This window comes from Arachis hypogaea, chromosome 8 (genome assembly GCF_003086295.3).
Source record: "Arachis hypogaea cultivar Tifrunner chromosome 8, arahy.Tifrunner.gnm2.J5K5, whole genome shotgun sequence".
Lineage (NCBI taxonomy): Eukaryota > Viridiplantae > Streptophyta > Magnoliopsida > Fabales > Fabaceae > Arachis > Arachis hypogaea.
The window spans coordinates 11,303,924-11,323,967 of record NC_092043.1 but is presented as its reverse complement, the minus strand read 5'-3'; the positions used below and the strand labels follow the sequence as shown (position 1 = coordinate 11,323,967).

General features: G+C 36.8%; 1 protein-coding gene across 1 annotated transcript; it reads left to right on the top strand.

The window, feature by feature from the left end:
• Positions 1 to 13,188: 13,188 nt before the first annotated feature.
• On the top strand, positions 13,189 to 19,625 carry LOC112706093 (DIS3-like exonuclease 2). Its single transcript, XM_025757203.3, has 7 exons — positions 13,189 to 13,658; positions 13,745 to 14,079; positions 14,176 to 14,229; positions 14,315 to 14,383; positions 15,025 to 17,316; positions 17,891 to 17,962; positions 18,812 to 19,625. The coding sequence occupies exons 1-7, from the start codon at positions 13,514 to 13,516 to the stop codon at positions 19,175 to 19,177; spliced, it is 3,333 nt and encodes a 1,110-aa protein (XP_025612988.1). The 5' UTR covers positions 13,189 to 13,513; the 3' UTR covers positions 19,178 to 19,625.
• The last annotated feature ends 419 nt before the right edge of the window (positions 19,626 to 20,044 follow it).

Here is a 20,044-nt window from a genome sequence, read left to right as displayed (position 1 = left end):
GTTTTCAGAATGGACCATATTAGATATATTCTATTATGGTCTATCTGAATTTTCAAAAATGTCATTGGACCATTCTGCACATGGATCCATTCACCTAAAGAAAACACCTGCAGAAGCTCAAGAGCTTATTGACATGGTTGCAAAAAACCAATTCATGTACACTTCTGAGAGGAATTCCATTAATAATGGGACGCCTCAAAGGAAGGGAGTTCTTGAAATTGATGCTCTGAATGCCATATTAGCTCAGAACAAAGTGTTGACTCAGCAAGTCAACATGATCTCTCAAAGTCTGAATGGATGGCAAAATGCATCCAATAGTACTAAAGAGGCAGCTTCTGAAGAAGCTTATGATCCTGAGAACCCTACAATAGCAGAGTTAAATTATATGGGTGAACCTTATGGAAACACCTATAATCCATCATGGAGAAATCATCCAAATTTCTCATGGAAGGATCAACAAAAGCCTCAACAAGGCTTTAACAATGGTGGACGCAATAGGCTAAGCAATAGCAAGCCTTTTCCATCATCTTCTCAGCAACAGACAGAGAATTTTGAACAAAACACTTCTAATTTAGCCAATTTAGTCTCTGATCTGTCAAAGGAAACTTTCAGTTTCATGAGTGAAACAAGATCCTCCATCAGAAATCTGGAGGCACAAGTGGGCCAGCTGAGTAAGAAAGTCATTGAAACTCCTCCCAGTATTCTCCCAAGCAATACATAAGAGAATTCAAAAGGAGAGTGCAAGGCCATTGATTTAATCAATATGGCCGAATGCACAAGGGAGGAGGAGGACGAAAATCCTAGTGAGGAGGACCTCCTGGGACGTCTCTCAAGCAAGAGGGAGTTTCCTATTAAGGATCCAAAGGAATCTGAGGCTCAAATAGAGACCATAGAGATTCCATTAAATCTCCTTCTGCCATTCATGAGCTCTGAAGACCATTCTTCCTCTGAAGAGGATGAAGATGTGACTGGAGAGCAAGTTGCTCAATATTTAGGAGCTATCATGAAGCTGAATGCCAAGTTGTTTGGTAATGAGACTTGGGAAAGGTTCCCTCCCTTGCTCATTAGTGAACTAGATACCTAGATTTAGCAAATTTTACCTCAAAAGAAACAAGATCCTGGCAAATTCTTAATACCTTGTACCATAGGCACCATGACCTTTGAAAAAGCTCTATGTGATCTGGGGTCAGGGATAAATCTTATGCCACTCTCTGTAATGGAGAAGCTGGGAATCATTGAGGTACAACCTGCCTTGTTCTCATTACAATTGGCAGACAAGTCATTGAGACAAGCTTATGGAATAGTAGAGGACGTGTTAGTGAAGGTTGAAGGCCTTTACATCCCTGCTGATTTCATAATCTTAGACACTAGGAAGGAAGAGGATGAGTGTATCATCCTTGGAAGACCTTTCCTAGCCACAGCAGGAGCTGTAATAGATGTCAACAGAGGTGAATTAGTCCTTCAATTGAATGGGGACTACCTTGTGTTTAAGGCACATGGCCATCCCTTTGTGATACAAGAGAGTAAGCATGAAGAGCTTCTCTCAGTTCAGAGTCAAGAAGAGCCCCCACAGTCAAACTCTAAGTTTGGTGTTGGGAGGCCACAACCAAACACTAAGTTTGGTGTTAAGACCCCATATCCAAACTCTAAGTTTGGTGTTGGGACTATACAACATTGACCTGATCACCTTTGTGGCTCCATGAGAGCACAATGTCAAGCTATTGACATTAAAGAAGCGCTTGTTGGGAGGCAACCCAATTTTATTTATCTAATTTTTATTTTATTTTATTTTATTATTATTTTGTATTTTATTAGGTACATGATCATGAGGAGTCACGAAAAAAAATATATAAAAATTAAAAACAGAATCAAAAAATAGCAGAAGAAAAATCACACCCTGGAGGAAAGGCAGACTGGCGTTCAACGCCAGTAAGGAGCATCTGGCTGGCGTTCAACGCCAGAACAGAGCATGAATCTGGCGCTGAACGCCAGAAACAAGCAACATTCTGGCGTTTGAACGCCAAGAATGTGCCTTGAGAAAAGCTGGCGCTGAACGCCAGTAACAAGCATGAAACTGGCGTTCAACGCCAGAAACATGCTACATATGGGCGTTGAACGCCCAGAACGTGCATTACCTCGGTGTTTGAACACCAGAATGGTATGCAAAGGCATTTTACATGCCTATTTGGTGCAGGGATGTAATTCCTTGACACCTCAGGATCTGTAGATCCCACAGGATCAGCTCAGGATCTGTGGACCCCACAGGATCCCCACCTAATATATTCCCACCTTACCTCCTAATCCTATTTCACTCTTCCCCATGTCACACTTCCCATCAACTTCAATCTCTCTTCCCAATTACCCCCTTCACCACTCACATCCATCCACTCTTCCCCAAAAACCCCACCTACCTTCAAAATTCAAAAACACTTTCCCACCCAAACCCACCCTAAAATGGCCGAACCTCACCTCTCCCCTTTTCCTATAGATACCCTTCCATTCTACTTCATTTTCACACAACACAACCCCCTCTTCTATACCTTGGCCAAAACCCACACTCCACCTTCTCCTCAATATTTTCTTCTTCTTCTTCTTCTATTCTTTCTTCTCTTGCTCGAAGGTGAGCAATATTTTAAGTTTGGTGTGGTCAAAGCATAATCTTTTTTGTTTTCCATTACCATCAATGGCACCTAAGGCCGGAGAATCCTCTAGAAAAGGAAAAGGAAAGACAAAAGCTTCCACCTCCGAGTCATGGGAGATGGAAATATTCATCTCCAAAAGCCATCAAGACCACTTCTATGATGTTGTGGCAAAGAAGAAGGTGATCCCTGAGGTCCCTTTCAAGCTCAAGAAAAATGAGTATCCGGAGATCTGACATGAGATCCGAAGAAGAGGTTGGGAAGTCCTAACCAACCCCATGCAACAAGTCGGAATCTTAATGGTTCAAGAGTTCTATGCCAATGCATGGATCACTAGGAACCATGATCAAAGTATGAACCCGAATCCAAAGAATTATCTCACAATGGTTCGGGGGAAATACTTAGATTTTAGTCCAGAAAATGTGAGGTTGGCGTTTCACTTGCCCATGATGCAAGGAGATGAACGCCCCTATACTAAAAGGGTCAACTTTAATCAAAGGTTGGACCAAGTCCTAATGGACATATGTGTGGAATGAGCTCAATGGAAAAGAGACTCCAAAGGCAAGCCAGTTCAACTAAGAAGACTGGACCTCAAGCCTGTGGCTAGAGGATGGTTGGAGTTCATTCAACGCTCTATTATTCCCACGAGCAACCGATCTGAAGTTACTGTGGATCGGGCTATCATGATTCATAGCATCATGATTGGAGAGGAAGTAGAAGTTCATGAAGTCATCTCCAATGAATTCTACAAAATAGCCGAAAAGCCCTCCACCATGGCTAGGCTAGCTTTTCCTCACCTTATTTGCCATCTATGTTACTCAGCTGGAGTTATCATAGAAGGAGACATCCCCATTGAAGATGATAAGCCCATCACCAAGAAGAGGATGGAGCAAGCAAAAGAGACCCTCCACGGATCTCAAGAGATGCATGAGGAAGCTCATCATCAAGAAATCCCTGAGATGCCTCAAGGGATGCACTTTCCTCCCAACAACTATTGGGAACAACTCAACACTTCCTTAAAAGATTTGAGCCACAATGTGGAACAATTAAGGGTGGAACATCATGAGCACTCCATCATTCTCCATGAAATAAGAGAAGATCAAAGAGCAATGAGGGAGGAGCAACAAAGGCAAGGGAGGGACATAGAAGAGCTTAAGGACATTGTTGGTCCTTCAAGAAGAAGACGCCACTAAGGTGGATTCATTCTTTGTTCTTATTTCTTTCTGCTTTTTGGTTTTTATGTTGTGTTTATCTATGTTTTGTGTCTCTACTTCATGATCATTAGTAGTTAGTAACTATGTCTTGAAGCTATGAATAAATTCCATTAATCCTTCACCTCTCTTAAATTAAAAATGTTTTAATTCAAAAGAACAAGAAGTACATGAATTTCGAATTTATCCTTGAATTTAGTTTAATTATATTGATGTGGTGACAATACTTTTTGTTTTCTGAATAAATGCTTGAACAGTGGATATTTTTGATCTTGTTGTTTATGAATGTTAAAATTGTTGGCTCTTGAAAGAATGATGAACAAAGAGAAATGTTATTGATGATATGAAAAATCATGAAATTGATTCTTGAAGCAAGAAAAAGCAGTAAAAAAAAAAGCAAAAAGCTTGCGAAAAAAAATAATTGGCGAAAAAAATATTAGAAAAAGAAAAAGCAAGCAGAAAAAGCCAATAGCCCTTAAAACCAAAAGGCAAGGGTAAAAAGGATCCAAGGCTTTGAGCATCAATGGATAGGAGGGCCCAAGGAAATAAAATCCAGGCCTAAGCGGCTAAATCAAGCTGTCCCTAACCATGTGCTTGTGTCATGAAGGTCCAAGTGAAAAGCTTGAGATTGAGTGGTTAAAGTCATGATCCAAAGCAAAAAGAGTGTGCTTAAGAGCTCTGGACACCTCTAACTGGGGACTCTAGCAAAGCTGAGTCACAATCTGAAAAGATTCACCCAGTCATGTGTCTGTGGCATTTATGTATCCGGTGGTAATACTGGAAAACAAAGTGCTTAGGGCCACGGCCAAGACTCATAAGTAGCTGTGTTCAAGAATCAACATACTTAACTAGGAGAATCAATAACACTATCCGAAATTCTAAGTTCCTAGAGAAGACAATCATTCTAAACTTCAAGGGAAAAAGTGAGATGCCAAAACTGTTCGGAAGCAAAAAGCTACAAGTCCCGCTCATCTAATTAGAATTAATATTCATTGATATTTTGGAATTTATAGTATATTCTCTTCTTTTTACCCTATTTGATTTTTAGTTGCTTGGGGACAAGCAACAGTTTAAATTTGGTGTTGTGATGAGTGGATAATTTATACGCTTTTTGGCATTGTTTTTTAGTAAGTTCAAGCTACTTTTAGGGATGTTTTCATTAGTTTTTATGTTAAATTCACATTTCTGGACTTTACCATGAGTTTGTGTGTTTTTCTGTGATTTTAGGTAATTTCTGGCTGAAATTGAGGGACTTGAGCAAAACTCTGATAGGAGGCTGACAAAGGACTGCTGATGCTGTTGGAATCTGACCTCTCTGCACTCAAGAAGGATTTTCTGGAGCTGCAGAACTCCAAATGGCGCGCTCTCAATGGCGTTGGAAAGTAGACATCCAGAGCTTTCTAGCAATATATAATGGTCCATACTTCATTCGGGAATTGACGACGTAAAGTGGCGCTCAACGCCAAGTACATGATGCTGTCTGGAGTTAAACGCCAGAAACACGTCACGGCCCGGAGTTGAACGCCCAAAACACGTTATAACTTGGCGTTCAACTCCAATAAAAGCCTCAGCTCGTGGATAGATCAAGCTCAGCCCAAACATACACCAAGTGGGCCCCGAAAGTGGATTTATGCATCAATTACTTACTCATGTAAACCCTAGTAGCTAGTCTAGTATAAATAGGTTAATTTACTATTGTATTAGACATCTTTTGATCACTATAGATCTTAGGATCATCTTGGGACGATTTGTTCTCAGACCAAGGGGGCTGGCCATTCGGCCATGCCTGAACCTTTCACTTATGTATTTTCAACAGTGGAGTTTCTACACACCATAGATTAAGGGTGTGGAGCTCTACTGTACCTCAAGTTTCAATACAATTACTATTATTTTCTATTCAATTCTCTTTTATTCTTATTCCAAGATATACGTTGCACTTCAACTTGATGAATGTGATGATCCGTGACACTCATTATCATTCTCACCTATGAACGCGCGTGACTGACAACCACTTCAATTCTACCTTAAGCCGGGCGCATATCTCTTAGATTCCCCAACAGAATCTTCGTGGTATAAGCTAGATAGATGGCGGCATTCATGGGAATCCGGAAAGTCTATCCTTGTCTGTGGTATTCCGAGTAGGATTCCGGGAATCTGGAAAGTCTAACCTTGTCTGTGGTATTCCGAGTAAGATTCCGGTATTGAATGACTGTGACGAGCTTCAAACTCCTGAAGGCTGGGCGTTAGTGACAGACGCAAAAGAATCAATGGATTCTATTCCAACCTGATTGAGAACCGACAGATGATTAGCCGTGCTGTGACAGAGCATTTGGACCATTTTCACTGAGAGGATGGGATGTAGCCATTGTCAAGGGTGATGCCTCCAGACGATTAGCCGTGCAGTGACAGCGCATAGGACCATTTTCCCGAGAGGATGAAAAGTAGCCATTGATGACGGTGATACCCTACATACAGCTTGCCATGGAAATGAGTAGGAAGGATTGGATGAATGTAATAAGAAAATAGAGATTCGAGAGGATTTTAGCATCTCCACACGCCTATCTGAAATCCCCACCATTAATTTACATAAGTATTTCTATTCTATTTTATTTTCTGTTTATTATTAATTTTCGAACTCATCATAAACCATTTAATCTGCCTGACTGAGATTTACAAGGTGACCATAGCTTGCTTCATACCAACAATCTCTATGGGATCGACCCTTACTCATGTAAGGTATTACTTGGACGACCCAGTACACTTGCTGGTTAAGATGAACGGAGTTGTGTCCACACATAATCAATAGCCATTAAATAAATCACATGCAAATACAAAGAGGGTCACAATTTCGTCCACCAAGTTTTTGGCGCCGTTGCCGTGGATTGTTCGAGTATAGACAACTGAAGGTTCATCTTATTGCTCAGATTAGGTAATTTTCTTTTCAAAAATCTTTTTCAAAATTTTTCTTTTCTTTTTCGTTTTTTTCAAAAATATTTTCGGAAAAAAATTAATAAAAATCCAAAAAAAAATCATAAAATCATAAAAATCAAAAATATTTTGTATTTCTTGTTTGAGTCTTGAGTCAACTTTTAAGTTTGGTGTCAATTGCATGCTTTAAAAAAAATTTTCTTGCATTTTTCGAAAACTCCATGCATTCATAGTGTTCTTCATGATATTCAAGTTGTTCTTGGTAAGTCTTCTTGTTTGATCTTGATGTTTTCTTGTTTTGTGTTGTTTGTTGTTTTTCATGTGCATTTTTCATTTGTTAGAGTCCCTGCATTAAAGATTTCTAAGTTTGGTGTCTTGCATATTTTTTTTGCATTAAAAATTTTTCAAAAATATGTTCTTGATGTTCATCATGATCTTCAAAAGAGTTTTTGGTGTTCATCTTGACATTCATAGCATTCTTGCATGCATTCATTGTTTTGATCTAAAAATTTCATGCATTGAGTATTTTTGATGTTTTTCTCTCTCATCAATAAAAATTTCAAAAATAAAAAAAAATATCTTTTCCTTTTTTCTCTCCAAATTTTCGAAATTTTGGGTTGACTTGGTCAAAAAAAATTTTTTAAAATTAGTTGTTTCTAACAAGTCAAGTCAAATTTTCAATTTTAAAAATCTTATCTTTTTAAAATCTTTTTCAAAAATCATGTCTTTTCCATTTTTCTCATTATTTTCGAAAAATTTCAAAAATCTTTTTCAAAATATTTTCAAAATCTTTTTCTTATCTTTATATCATATTTTCGAAAATTCACTAACAATTAATGTGATTAATTCAAAAATTTGAAGTTTGTTACTTTCTTGTTAAGAAAGGTTCAATCTTTAAGTTCTAGAATCTCATCTTGTAGTTTCTTGTTAGTGAAGTAAGTAATTTTAAATTTAAAAATTAAAATCATTTTTTATCTTTTTATCCTATCTTTTTACCTTATCTTTTTTATCTTTTTCAAAATTTGACGTTAAAAGATCTTTTCTATCTTCCTATCTTCTTATCTTTTTAAAATTAAAAACTTCAAATCTTTTTCAATCAACCAACTAACTTTTTGTTTGTTTCTTATCTTTTTCAAAACCAACTAACTACCTATCCCTCTCTAATTTTCGAAAATACCTCTCTCTTTTTCAAAAATTCTTTTTAATTGTTTTAAAGTTTAATTTTAATTATATCTTATCTTTAATTTTCGAAATTACTAACTACTTTTTCAAAATTATTTTCGAAATTCTTTATCTCTTTTCTTATTCTATTTAATTATTTATTTACTAACACTTCTCTTCACCTCTCTTCATCTAAAAATCCGAACCCAATCTATCCCTTGTGTTTGGATTCTTCACTTTTCTTTCTTCTACCCCCTTCTTTTTCTACTAACATAAAGGAATCTCTATACTGTGACATAGAGGATTCCTCTTTCTTTTCTTGTTTTCTTCTCTTTCATATGAGCAGGAACAAGGACAAAAGCACTCTTGTTGAAGCTGATCCTGAACCTGAAAGGACTTTGAAGAGGAAACTAAGAGAAGCTAAATTACAACAATCCAGAAGTAACCTTTCAGAAAATTTCGAACAAGAGAAGGAGATGGCAGCCGAACCCAATAATGATAATCCAAGGAGGATGCTTGGTGACTTTACCAAACCCACGTCCAAATTTGATGGAAGAAGCATCTCCATTCCTGCCATTGGAGCTAATAATTTTGAGCTTAAGCCTCAGCTAGTTGCTTTAATGCAACAGAACTGCAAGTTTTATGGACTTCCATCTGAAGATCCTTACCAGTTTTTAACTGAGTTCTTGCAGATTTGTGAGACTGTAAAGACGAATGGAGTAGATCCTGAAGTCTACAGACTCATGCTTTTCCCTTTTGCTGTAAGAGACAGAGCTAGAATATGGTTGGATTCACAACCTAAGGATAGCCTAGACTCATGGGATAAGCTGGTCACGGCCTTCTTGAATAAATTCTATCCTCCTCAAAAGCTGAGCAAGCTTAGAGTGGATGTTCAGACCTTCAAACAAAAAGAAGGTGAATCCCTCTATGAAGCTTGGGAAAGATACAAGCAGTTGACCAAAAAGTATCCATCTGACATGTTTTCAGAATGGACCATATTAGATATATTCTATTATGGTCTATCTGAATTTTCAAAAATGTCATTGGACCATTCAGCAGGTGGATCCATTCACCTAAAGAAAACACCTCCAGAAGCTCAAGAGCTTATTGACATGGTTGCAAATAACCAATTCATGTACACTTCTGAGAGGAATTCCATTAATAATGGGACGCCTCAAAGGAAGGGAGTTCTTGAAATTGATGCTCTGAATGCCATATTGGCTCAGAACAAAGTGTTGACTTAGCAAGTCAACATGATCTCTCAAAGTCTGAATGGATGGCAAAATGCATCCAACAGTACTAAAGAGGCAGCTTCTGAAGAAGCTTATGATCCTGAGAACCCTGCAATAGTAGAGGTAAATTATATGGGTGAACCTTATGGAAACACCTATAATCCATCATGGAGAAATCATCCAAATTTCTCATGGAAGGATCAACAAAAGCCTCAACAAGGCTTTAACAATGGTGGACGCAATAGGCTAAGCAATAGCAAGCCTTTTCCATCATCTTCTCAGCAACAGACAGAGAATTCTGAACAAAACACTTCTAATTTAGCCAATTTAGTCTCTGATCTGTCAAAGGCCACTTTCAGTTTCATGAGTGAAACAAGATCCTCCATCAGAAATTTGGAGGCACAAGTGGGCCAGCTGAGAAGTTACGACACATGGAAGATTGCTGTAAGGGTTTGGTGAAGTTTCATTCTTCCCTCATCTATGTGTGCTTCAATTTCGTTTCTGTTAAAATGGAGGGGAAGAAAGGATTTGGGCTCACTTAAAAGGGTTGGTCCGGTTGGACCGATAGCCTGGTTTGGGCTCCGTTCAACCGGTTCAGTCTGTTCGGTCCAATCTTAGACCGATTTTTTCAAAATTAGTGTCAAAATTCTCATTTCGTTGAGCTCTATCCTAATTTAATATTATTTTTACATTTCTAATCTTTCTTATTAAAAACTAAATTATTGACTAATTATCTACTAATTTATTAGGGTTTACAGTCCTTTTTACCAAATTTTTTATTTTTATTACTAAATTATCCTTACTAAAAAATTAAAAAAAAAAGAAAAAAAAATGTGTAAAGGGGAAAGGGGGAAGGGAAAACGCAAAGGGAGAAGGGGGGTTTGGAAAGAAGATGGGGAAGAGAAGGGGAGGGGACTTCATCGCTGTCGCTGCTGCTCTTTGCCACCGCTGCCGCTGCTCCTCATCGTTTAGTCATCGCATCTACGCCAGATCTCACCGCTGCTCCTCTTCCTAGCTCAATGTCGACGGCAGATCCGTGAGGGTGGACGTCATGCGCCGCTCGCCATTTCTACTCCTCCTCCTCGCTCGGTCGCCGGTCATCGCTGCTCTTCGCCGGTTTTTGGTTTTTTCTAGTTCTGCTGCTTCTGCTTTTGATTATAAATTTTTTTGGTTTCTGTTCTTTTTATTCCATTATCCATTGTTTTTTTTAGTTCTGAGTTCTGGGTTTTTTTCTGAGTTTTGGATTCTGAGTTCTAGGTTCTGAGGTTCTGAGTTTTGATGATGATGATGATGATTTTTTGAGTTCTAGGATTTTGTTTGTTCTTTTGTTGTTGTTGTTCTTGTGCTTGTAGCTGCTTTTGCTGTTGTTCTTTGGATTCCATTGTTATTCTTTGCTTCTGGTCATTGGTATTGCTTCTGCTTCTGTTCTGCTTCAGCTTCTGGTTTAGCTTCTACATTTGGTTGATTTTGGGAAAGAAAGGGAAGGGTATTTTCGTTTTAAGGACGATTGTAAAACAAACTGAAACCTTTGGGATTATTTTGTAGCAAAAAAAGGCCGGGGACGAAATAAATTTTCATCCTCTACGTTAGGGACCAAAATCATACTTAACCCTTATCAGAACTAACCTGGTGATCGAACCGATTAAATTATTGGTTTATTAATTTATTGATTCAACCGATAAGTTATTGGTCCAATTGACAAAACCAGTCTCATGTAAATAAAAAATATAAAATAGTAAAAAATCTAAAATTAAAATTTAAAATACATATTTTTACTAACATTTTAAGAAGAATTAAGTCTCGAATTCTATAAATAGCTAATAGAAAGATAGACATAAAATTAGTCTATACTACTATAATAGTATCTTAATTGAACACAATAAGAATAACAATCTATGAACTATATCCAAAGAGTAATTTTAAAGTTTGAATCTCTTTATATAATTAAATAATTATATATAAATTTATTTTTTCTCATAATAAGTAATTTTTATTTTATTCTAAAATTAATTAATTTGTACTTTAATTAAAAAATAATTAGTTTAAAAATTTTGAATATAAAAAATATTAAATTAAGTATTTTTGCGTATGTGTTTGTGCGTGAGTGCGTGCGTGCGGGTGAGCGGATGGAAGTTTGCGGGCGTGCGTGTGTGTATTAGTTAGGATATTATATAACATATAATATATACCACCATAAAAAGGATGAATGATACCAACAAAACATATTAGTGCAATGGTGGTTAGCTTTGCCTTCATACAAGGAGCTAAGTTTGACTCCTACCTCTTGCACTCCATTTTTAAAAAATTCCCAACCCTGCACGCTGATGCTAGCATGACGTCGTCAATAGGCAGATTGACCTTGATTGCGCTTGTTTGATCGGACTAATTTGATTCAGGTTCGTGCGGTTTTAACCGGTTTATTTTTTCAAGCGGTCAATACACTAAATCGAACTGTAAAGGATTCGATTCATTGGTTTTTTGATCAAACTATCCGTTCTGATTCGGTTTTAATAACTATGATAACATTATCCTAAAATAGAAACATTCACTCAAATACTCTCACACTATTACTATTCATCATGCATAACCCTGCTAGCCTTAACCACAAACAACATTCCCTCTTTGATCTAGGAATCGAAATCTATCGCTTCACCTTCAATTCCACTTTTCCTCGACTAGACACATGCTCCTCTTCTTCTTTTCTCCACTTCAACACTTGTGCGCCAAAATGCACTGTTTTGAAAGTCAGGACTTTTGCCTTTACGACCTTCGTCAACGACTTTAACAGAGCGGTTAAGATAGGATTCTAATTAGCTTTACTTCGTTGAGGATTGATTCAATATGAGACACCAATGACAATTGAAGTAGTGATGGGATTGGAAGGTGTGCTAGGAGTGGTGATGGGAATTGAATTGAGTGAGGAAAGATGATGACTTAAGTTTTGATTTTGTAAAGAAGCTGCGAGTAAGGAGAGTATTCGAAGAGAAAGAAGGGATTTAGATGACATTATTAATAGCATCTTTCATAGATTAATGTTTGGTTAGAAATATCAAACGGATATAATCTTTTATGTTAATAAAGTTCATTTAAATTAGTCACGGTCAGTATTATCAACACCTCAATATTTCATGATAAAAAATAGCTATTTACTCACAAAATAATTAAAGATTTTTAGAACTTATTTGAAAAGTTAGAAATTAAAATTCATTTAAGAGTTGAATTTTTTTTATTTTGGAACACCTAAATCTAAATGATTTAAATTTCTTTGAGAATTTCAATTCTCATTTTTTCTTTATTTGTAAACAAAATTAAAAGAAGTTTGATTTTTAAATCAACTCTCACACTCTTTAAACTTAAAGTCTATTTTATTAATATATCATAATTATTTCAAATAATAAAATTGAGTTTTAAATAATTTTTTTTAAATAATTAATATAAAAAAAGGAATTATTTTTTTATATTAAATGGTTTCAAACAAACTTTTATACACAAGCTTTCTAGAGGTGCAGAAAAGCTACATAAAGTGGCTCACTAAATATCTTTTCACATTGTTTCTTGCTGCTTCCTCCTATGCCCATATGGTGTTTCTTAGAAGTGACAATGACTCCATGAGTAGAGAGGGGCAAGATATAAGCTCCACTCTAATTTTATTTTTCGGTTTAAAATTTTAACATTAATTCTATTATATTCTAAATCTCTTAATTCGATTACATCTTATTCACATAAAACAAATTTATTTTTACAAATTCAATATTTAATCTTTTCATATTTCATATTAAATATTATTTTCATATTATTAGAAATTGAAGATTGGTGACAATAAATATTTTTGCAAAAGATAAATCCACTCGTCCATCGTATAATAAGAGTGCAAATTGATGGATACAATAGGCCCAACATTCCAACCTAATGCGGGTCGAGTTCGGTGGGCCTTTATTTACTTGTCATAAATAAAAATTAAGAAAAAAAAAAAGAAATTTAAAAAAGTGGTAAGAAAAAGTAAAATTAAAAAAAAAAAGAAAAAGAAAAAAAGAAGAAATTAGGAGGGAGGGAAAGAAAATGGATAGTCGGCGCCAATGTCCCCGCCGACCAATGATAAGGTCCTTTTCTTTTCCTTTCCACTTCCAATCTCCTCTCTTTATTCACTCCTTCCTAACTTGCTTCTCTTAAAATCTTTCTCTGTTCTCTAATCTAACATCTTCTTTCCCTTCTTCTCAATCTTTTTCATTCCTCCCAACCCTATATATCCATAGATTTTTTCACTTATTAGGGTTCTTTCTCTTCTAATTATTCTTTTTTTTAAATAATTGATTTTTTTCTCCCTACTTCTACGGGGGCAACTATGAAAGCCGCAACTGAACAATCCACTGTTGAGGGCTTTGATAATAATAATAATAATAATAATATTAATAATAATGTGGAAAAGGAGAAGAAGAAGAAACGACGTTCCAATCGTCGTTCCAAACAAAACCCTACTTCCTCCTCAGGTGCACTCTTTCGCCTTTCTTTTTCTGCTTCAATCTCTTTACTTTTTATCAATTTTCACATTGAAGATAACATAGTTTCTATTCAGCGAACGAGATCTGTAGCGTATCGTCGGAATTCTTTGGTGACGGCACTGCGGCGCCTACTCCGACGGCTTCCCCAATGAAGCAGCAAGGTGACAATGCTCCTTACTGTTACGATCATCAACACGATGATACAACTTTGGTTTCGATTCCGGCAGCGGCAGCCCCAATGCATATCAACGAGCAATCGCCGCCGCAATTCGTCGATGCGCAAACACAAGATTCATGGAATGGTTGGAACGGAGATTTGGTCCCTTCTCCCCCTCAGATAGGGTTTTGCCCCCAAAGGTGTTATTTTAGTCCACACTGGCCCATGGAAGCTGTTGAGATGGCACTCGAGGTTAGATCGTTGCACTGGACTGAAAAATTGATCAATATGCTACTGTTACTAGGAATTGAACTGTGCTTACTCAAATAGATTTTTTTTTTTTGGCAGAAGGGTGATGTTTTTAAAGCTTCCTTTCGAGTGAATGCTCACAACAGACTTGAGGTTTTCTATCATTCTAGTTAATTCAGTTTGAGCTTCCTGGTACTCTAATTGTAGTGATTATTAAAAACATTTGCTGCACATGTAGGCATACTGCAAAGTTGACGGATTGCCAACAGATGTACTCATTAGCGGAATTCCAGCCCAGAACAGAGCTGTAAGTATGGGATTTTATCATGCTTTATATTTTAGATGTTTATTGTTTCTTTATGAAATCTTCTTGGGTGTTCAGCAGAATGATGGAGAATAAAACTAACACATTTATTTATTTATTAAAAAAAATGAAAAAAGAAGAAAGTATTCATGTGCCCATATAAAAATTCAATAATATAAGGTAATGAGTTTGATTTTAATTCAATTCATTATTATGTATAAGCAATTTATGTTGTTGTCTCTTACTTTTTAACATTGAAGAATCTAAACACTGAGAATCATACTAAGCTGATGGTGGGAACAAGGATTTATGAAATACATTACATAGCATAACTATATGTAGTGTTAATTATACATGGTCTTGGTGGGGCATATACTCCCGGCACATACAATCTAGGTGCATCCCTTCTTATGGACTTCTCTCTGTAATTTTGCATGTATATGATTTTCTTGTTGGCATTAGGATTAGGATAAAATTCTTTCATCTCCTTTGCTACTTATTTTTAGGGTCATTTATAAGCATGACTTTTTGATGGAGCTGGCAAGCTGCAGTGCTACTTCGTTAGTTGATGCAGTAACAAAAATTTGACTTACTGTGGCTTTTACATTTATCTAGAAGAGGTTAACGTTGACTGTGCTATGCAGGTGGAAGGTGACATTGTTGCTATTACAATGGATTCATTCTCATCGTGGACAAAAATGAAAGGATCTAACAGAACTTGCAACAATTATGCAACACCAGAAGATTGTAGCCTCCTCACAGAAGCTGATGATGTGGCTGGCAATATCTATAAAGGAAAAGGCGAGTTAGATAAAGATAAAGATACCAATTATGACTCTGCTGATTGCAGAAACCGCCCTAGTCAAAACCAGGAGGATACTGAGGTCTATCCCAACCCTAATGATAGTTGTCATTTTCCTGAAAAGAAGTATGCCTATGAAGATAGTGGTTCCCTGGGTCCAGTTTCACATTTAGATCCAGTTAGACCTGCCAATGATAGTTTTGATGGGCAGAACAATGCTGCTTTTGTTGAATCTTTGAATATGAGTTCTTGTAGCAAACAAATTGAAGTAATCAGTGCAGTGCAAAAGATGTGCTCCTTAGTTAATGCTTTCCCTTCCAAAAGACCAACTGCCAGGGTGGTTGCTATAATTGAGAAGTCTCCACGTCGAGAGCGCATTGTAGGTCAACTCAATGTGAAGCAGTGGATATCTGTCAAGGGTGTAAGCAGAAAAGATGCAAAGAAAAATAAGAATCTGGTTTCTGATAATGAGTACATCCAGTTGACACCAATTGATCCAAAATTTCCTAAAATGATGCTTTTTGTTAGAGATTTGCCAGAACACATTAAGAAAAGACTACAAAGTGGTGATGTGACAACTGAAATGGATCTGATAGCAGCACAACTTTATGATTGGGGGGAAGAGAGTCTTTTTCCCAGAGCTCACATCTTGCATGTGTTTGGAAAAGGTAGCAAAGTTCAGACACATTTAGACGCAATTCTGTTTCAGAATACGATTTGTGAGTCTGAATTTTCACCTGAAGCTATGACTTGCCTACCATGTTTTCCATGGGAGGTGCCAGAAAAGGAATTGCAGAGTAGACTGGATCTTAGAAATCTCTGCATATTTACTATTGATCCTTCAACTGCCACTGATCTGGATGATGCACTGTCGATTGAGAAGTTACCTAATGGAAATTGTAGAGTAGGTGTCCACATTGCCGATGTATCATACTTTGTTTTACCAGGCACTGTCTTAGATGACGAGGCTCAGTTTAGGTCAACAACTGTCTATATGTTGCAAAAAAAGATACCAATGTTACCCGCATTATTTTCAGACAATATAGGCTCACTTAATCCTGGAGTGGATCGAGTGGCGGTTTCAATGCTCCTTGACATCAATCCTGCTGGGGATGTTGTGAACCGTTGGATTGGTCGTAGTGTTATCCAGTCTTGTTGTAAGCTTTCATACGAACTTGCTCAGAATATTATTGATGGGGCAGTTGATTTTGAAAGTTCAAACATCATAGGAGAGAGCTACCCAAAGGTGCATGGTCAATTTGGATGGCCTGACATTATTACTTCTGTGAAGAGCTTATGTGAAATTTCAAATGTTTTGAAACAAAAGAGGTTCAATGATGGGGCTCTAAGGCTTGAAAATCCTAAAGTTGCTTTCCTGTTTGATGAGTATGGACTTCCTTATGACCTTATACTTTCTGAACGGAAAGAATCAAATTTTCTTGTTGAGGAATTTATGCTTTTGGCCAATACAACAGCTGCTGAAGTCATTTGTAGAGTTTATCCTGATAATGCATTATTGCGAAGGCATCCTGAACCTAATATGCGAAAACTGAGAGATTTTGTGGCATTCTGTCAGAAGCATGGTTTAAAATTGGACACATCTTCGTCTGGCCAGTTCCATCGGTCACTAGAGCTGATTAAGGAAAAGCTGAAGGATGACTCTGTGCTCTTTGATATTCTTATTTCCTATGCGACAAGACCAATGCAGTTGGCATGTTACTTCTGTAGTGGTCAGTTAAAGGAAAGGAAGCATGAGTGGGGTCATTATGCATTAGCTGTTCCTTTTTACACTCACTTTACATCACCACTGCGGCGGTATCCTGATATTGTTGTTCATAGGACACTACTTGCTGCTTTGGAGGCTGAGGAATTATATCTAAAGCATCGTAAGGCATTGCTAGTTAACAAGGAAGAGGAATTGCAGCGATGTTTCACAGGCATTATCTTTGATAAGAATGCTGCAGAATCTGTGGAAGGCAGGGAAGCTCTATCAGCTGCAGCTTCAAAACATGGAGTCCCATCCACAGAAATACTTGCAGATGTTGCTGCTTATTGCAATGAGAGAAAACTAGCCAGTCGAAATGTTAAAGATGCTTGTGATAAACTTTACATGTGGCATTTCTTGAAGAAGGAGGTAAAGTTGTTGCTGAATCATGCTCCTAATTTCTGTTATTCAATTGCAATTCTAGATTTAGATTATTTGATCATTTTTATTAATATATGAAGCTTATAGTAGCTAAGAACCTGATTTATTGTGCTTTATACTGTCACTGAGTTTTTAATAGTGACATTGGATTGCTTTTATAATCCTTTGAACGCCTTCTTCTCCTTTTCCCCAACAACACTATTTGTGCTCGAGAAAGGTGGCATGGTTTCAGTTTATATTTGATATTGGGATCTGACTTAATGTGGCAATGATTTCTTAATTTAGAATGTCTTGTTTTAATTATACAGATTGTCTCCTACATATTGTTAAGAAGTGCTATGGTCCTAGGCAAGTTTGTTATGTCATTCATGATGTTCTAAAGATTTGAAGTTATATTAACTAGTAACTGGTTTTTGGGGCTATAAATCTCAATTCTTTCCAAACATTTCATAAACTACTGTTATTTATGAAACTCCTGTTTGTTATATTGAGAAGCTTTTTGTTGTTTATGACGTGTTTTATTCATAAAACTTGATTCTGAATACTTTCTTCTATATTGCAGATCTTATTGTCTGAAGCAAGGGTTCTGGGACTGGGCCCAAGATTCATGTCAATCTATATTCAGAAGCTAGCTGTAAGTAACTTGCAACTCTATTTATTTCTGCTTTGCACATAGAGAAGCATTTTGGAAGAATAATCAAATTATCACTAGAATAACTGAAGGGCTTAATACTTGCGTAGTTCTATTTCAATTGATTCCTGGAATATACCCCCCACCCCACCGTTCAAGAAAAAGAGAGAACTTTTATCTCTTAGCAGCCAACTGTAGCATATAATTTTCAGTTTAGTTTATATAAGTAACTTCTAATTGCATTCATCGCTAGTTTCTGTTTAGTACAGGTGCCTGTAATTTTATTATTTTTTTTACTTTTTTTCTTATTATTTTCCCCTAAAGTGGAATTTCTTCCATTTCATCACCAAGTAAGAGAAAGCTTAATGCATTCAGGATTTACTGCACATGATTGTTGAAGGCAGCATTTTTTTTTTTTTTTGCATTAGTCATTGTGAACAACTGTATTGTATTACTTGAACAGTCGGGTAAATGTTCTTATGGGGAAACAATTCCCATTTCTTAGACTAATTTATTTGAGACGATTAGAAAAATCTGATTAATTGTTCCTATTCCGTAGGCTTATTTGGAAGCTTATAATGGGCTAGAAGAATTACATTAGCTGCAAAATCATTTTGATCTAATTGCGTAACCTGAAATCTTGACATGTATGTCTCTTTTATGTTTGGACAGTGAACAATAAAGGGTTAGTCTTCGGTGACATCATGATTTGGCTTTAGATGCCAAACTTAGAATTTACATGTCTAACCTTGAGTCTTGACATGCATCTTTCGTACATGAAATGATGATGCAATGTGGTGCCTTTCTGTTGCATTTTGCTTTCATTGTTCTCATATGTATTCTCATGTTCAGATTGAGCAACGCATCTATTATGATGAAGTTGAAGGGTTATCAGTGGAGTGGCTCGAAGCAACATCATCGGTGGTGCTAAGTATGTCTGCTCATAGGCGTGCATTCCGGAGGGGTAGCCATAATAAATGGAGGGCGTTTGAAGAAGTTGCTTTCGTGGTTGATCCATATGACCTGAAAGTTGCATTGGATGGTTCTGATGGATGTGAGAACAGGGATCCCAATTCGAGGACCGAAATTGACCCTGCAGTTTTCCCTCTCACGGTACATCTTCTCTCAACAATTCCGGTGGTACTCCATGCTGTTGGTGGTGATGATGGACCCCTTGAAATTGGGGTGAGGCTGTACATGAGCTCGTATTACGGGTAACTTAGTAAGGATCCTGTTTGCAAAGAACAAGAAGTTACCTGGCGTTATTACTTTGCTCCATTGTAGATAAGTAGACTTTTCCACTTCTATATGAATATGCTTAAAAGGCCTTGCACTAAAATATGGGAGAGTTTGTTGTAGCCTATGTTTCTAACAGAAGCTTGCTGGAATTGGCCATTGTTTTTGTCGGCCTCTTCCATTGTATTATTCACTTGGTTAGCGCCACAAGGTTCTATTATGCCATTATATTGAGGCTGAGGACCTAATTTATACCTTTCTCCCTTTTATTTTTCATTTACCTTTTTGTTCCCCTTTGGGTCAACATAATCCCTTCCTAGTTTTCCTTGGTTTGACAACAGCCCAATGTTATTTTTTGGTTTGGGTTGGCAGATGTTGTAATGTTTACGTTAGTTCAAGAATCAAGATATCTCTGCATGTTTGTTTCTGATATTGGTAACTGATGCACCTTTCAGATGGAATAGTGACACTGCATTATTTTTCAAGACTACTAGCTGCAGTGTGATTTATTTCCGTTGTTGCTGTCTTCTTTTGGTTAAATCCTCTATATTTTTTTTGGGCATTGGGTTAAATCCTCTATATGTTAGGGTTATAAATGGTTTTGTTTAAAATATATTTTACTGACTATTTTTTGCCGAACTGTTCACTATTTATTTTCCTTTCTTTTGGGTCCTGCTCTTAGTTAAAGAATTTTTTGTTTGGGACTATGTTGAACAATTTTTAATGAAGGGATTATACTAGGGCCAATATAGACACACAAAAAAGAGGGTGGGTAACAAATTTAAGAGAGAGAAAAGAAGAGAAGGGGGGAGGGGGGAAGAGACTAAAGTTTCCTGCAAAAACAAAAAA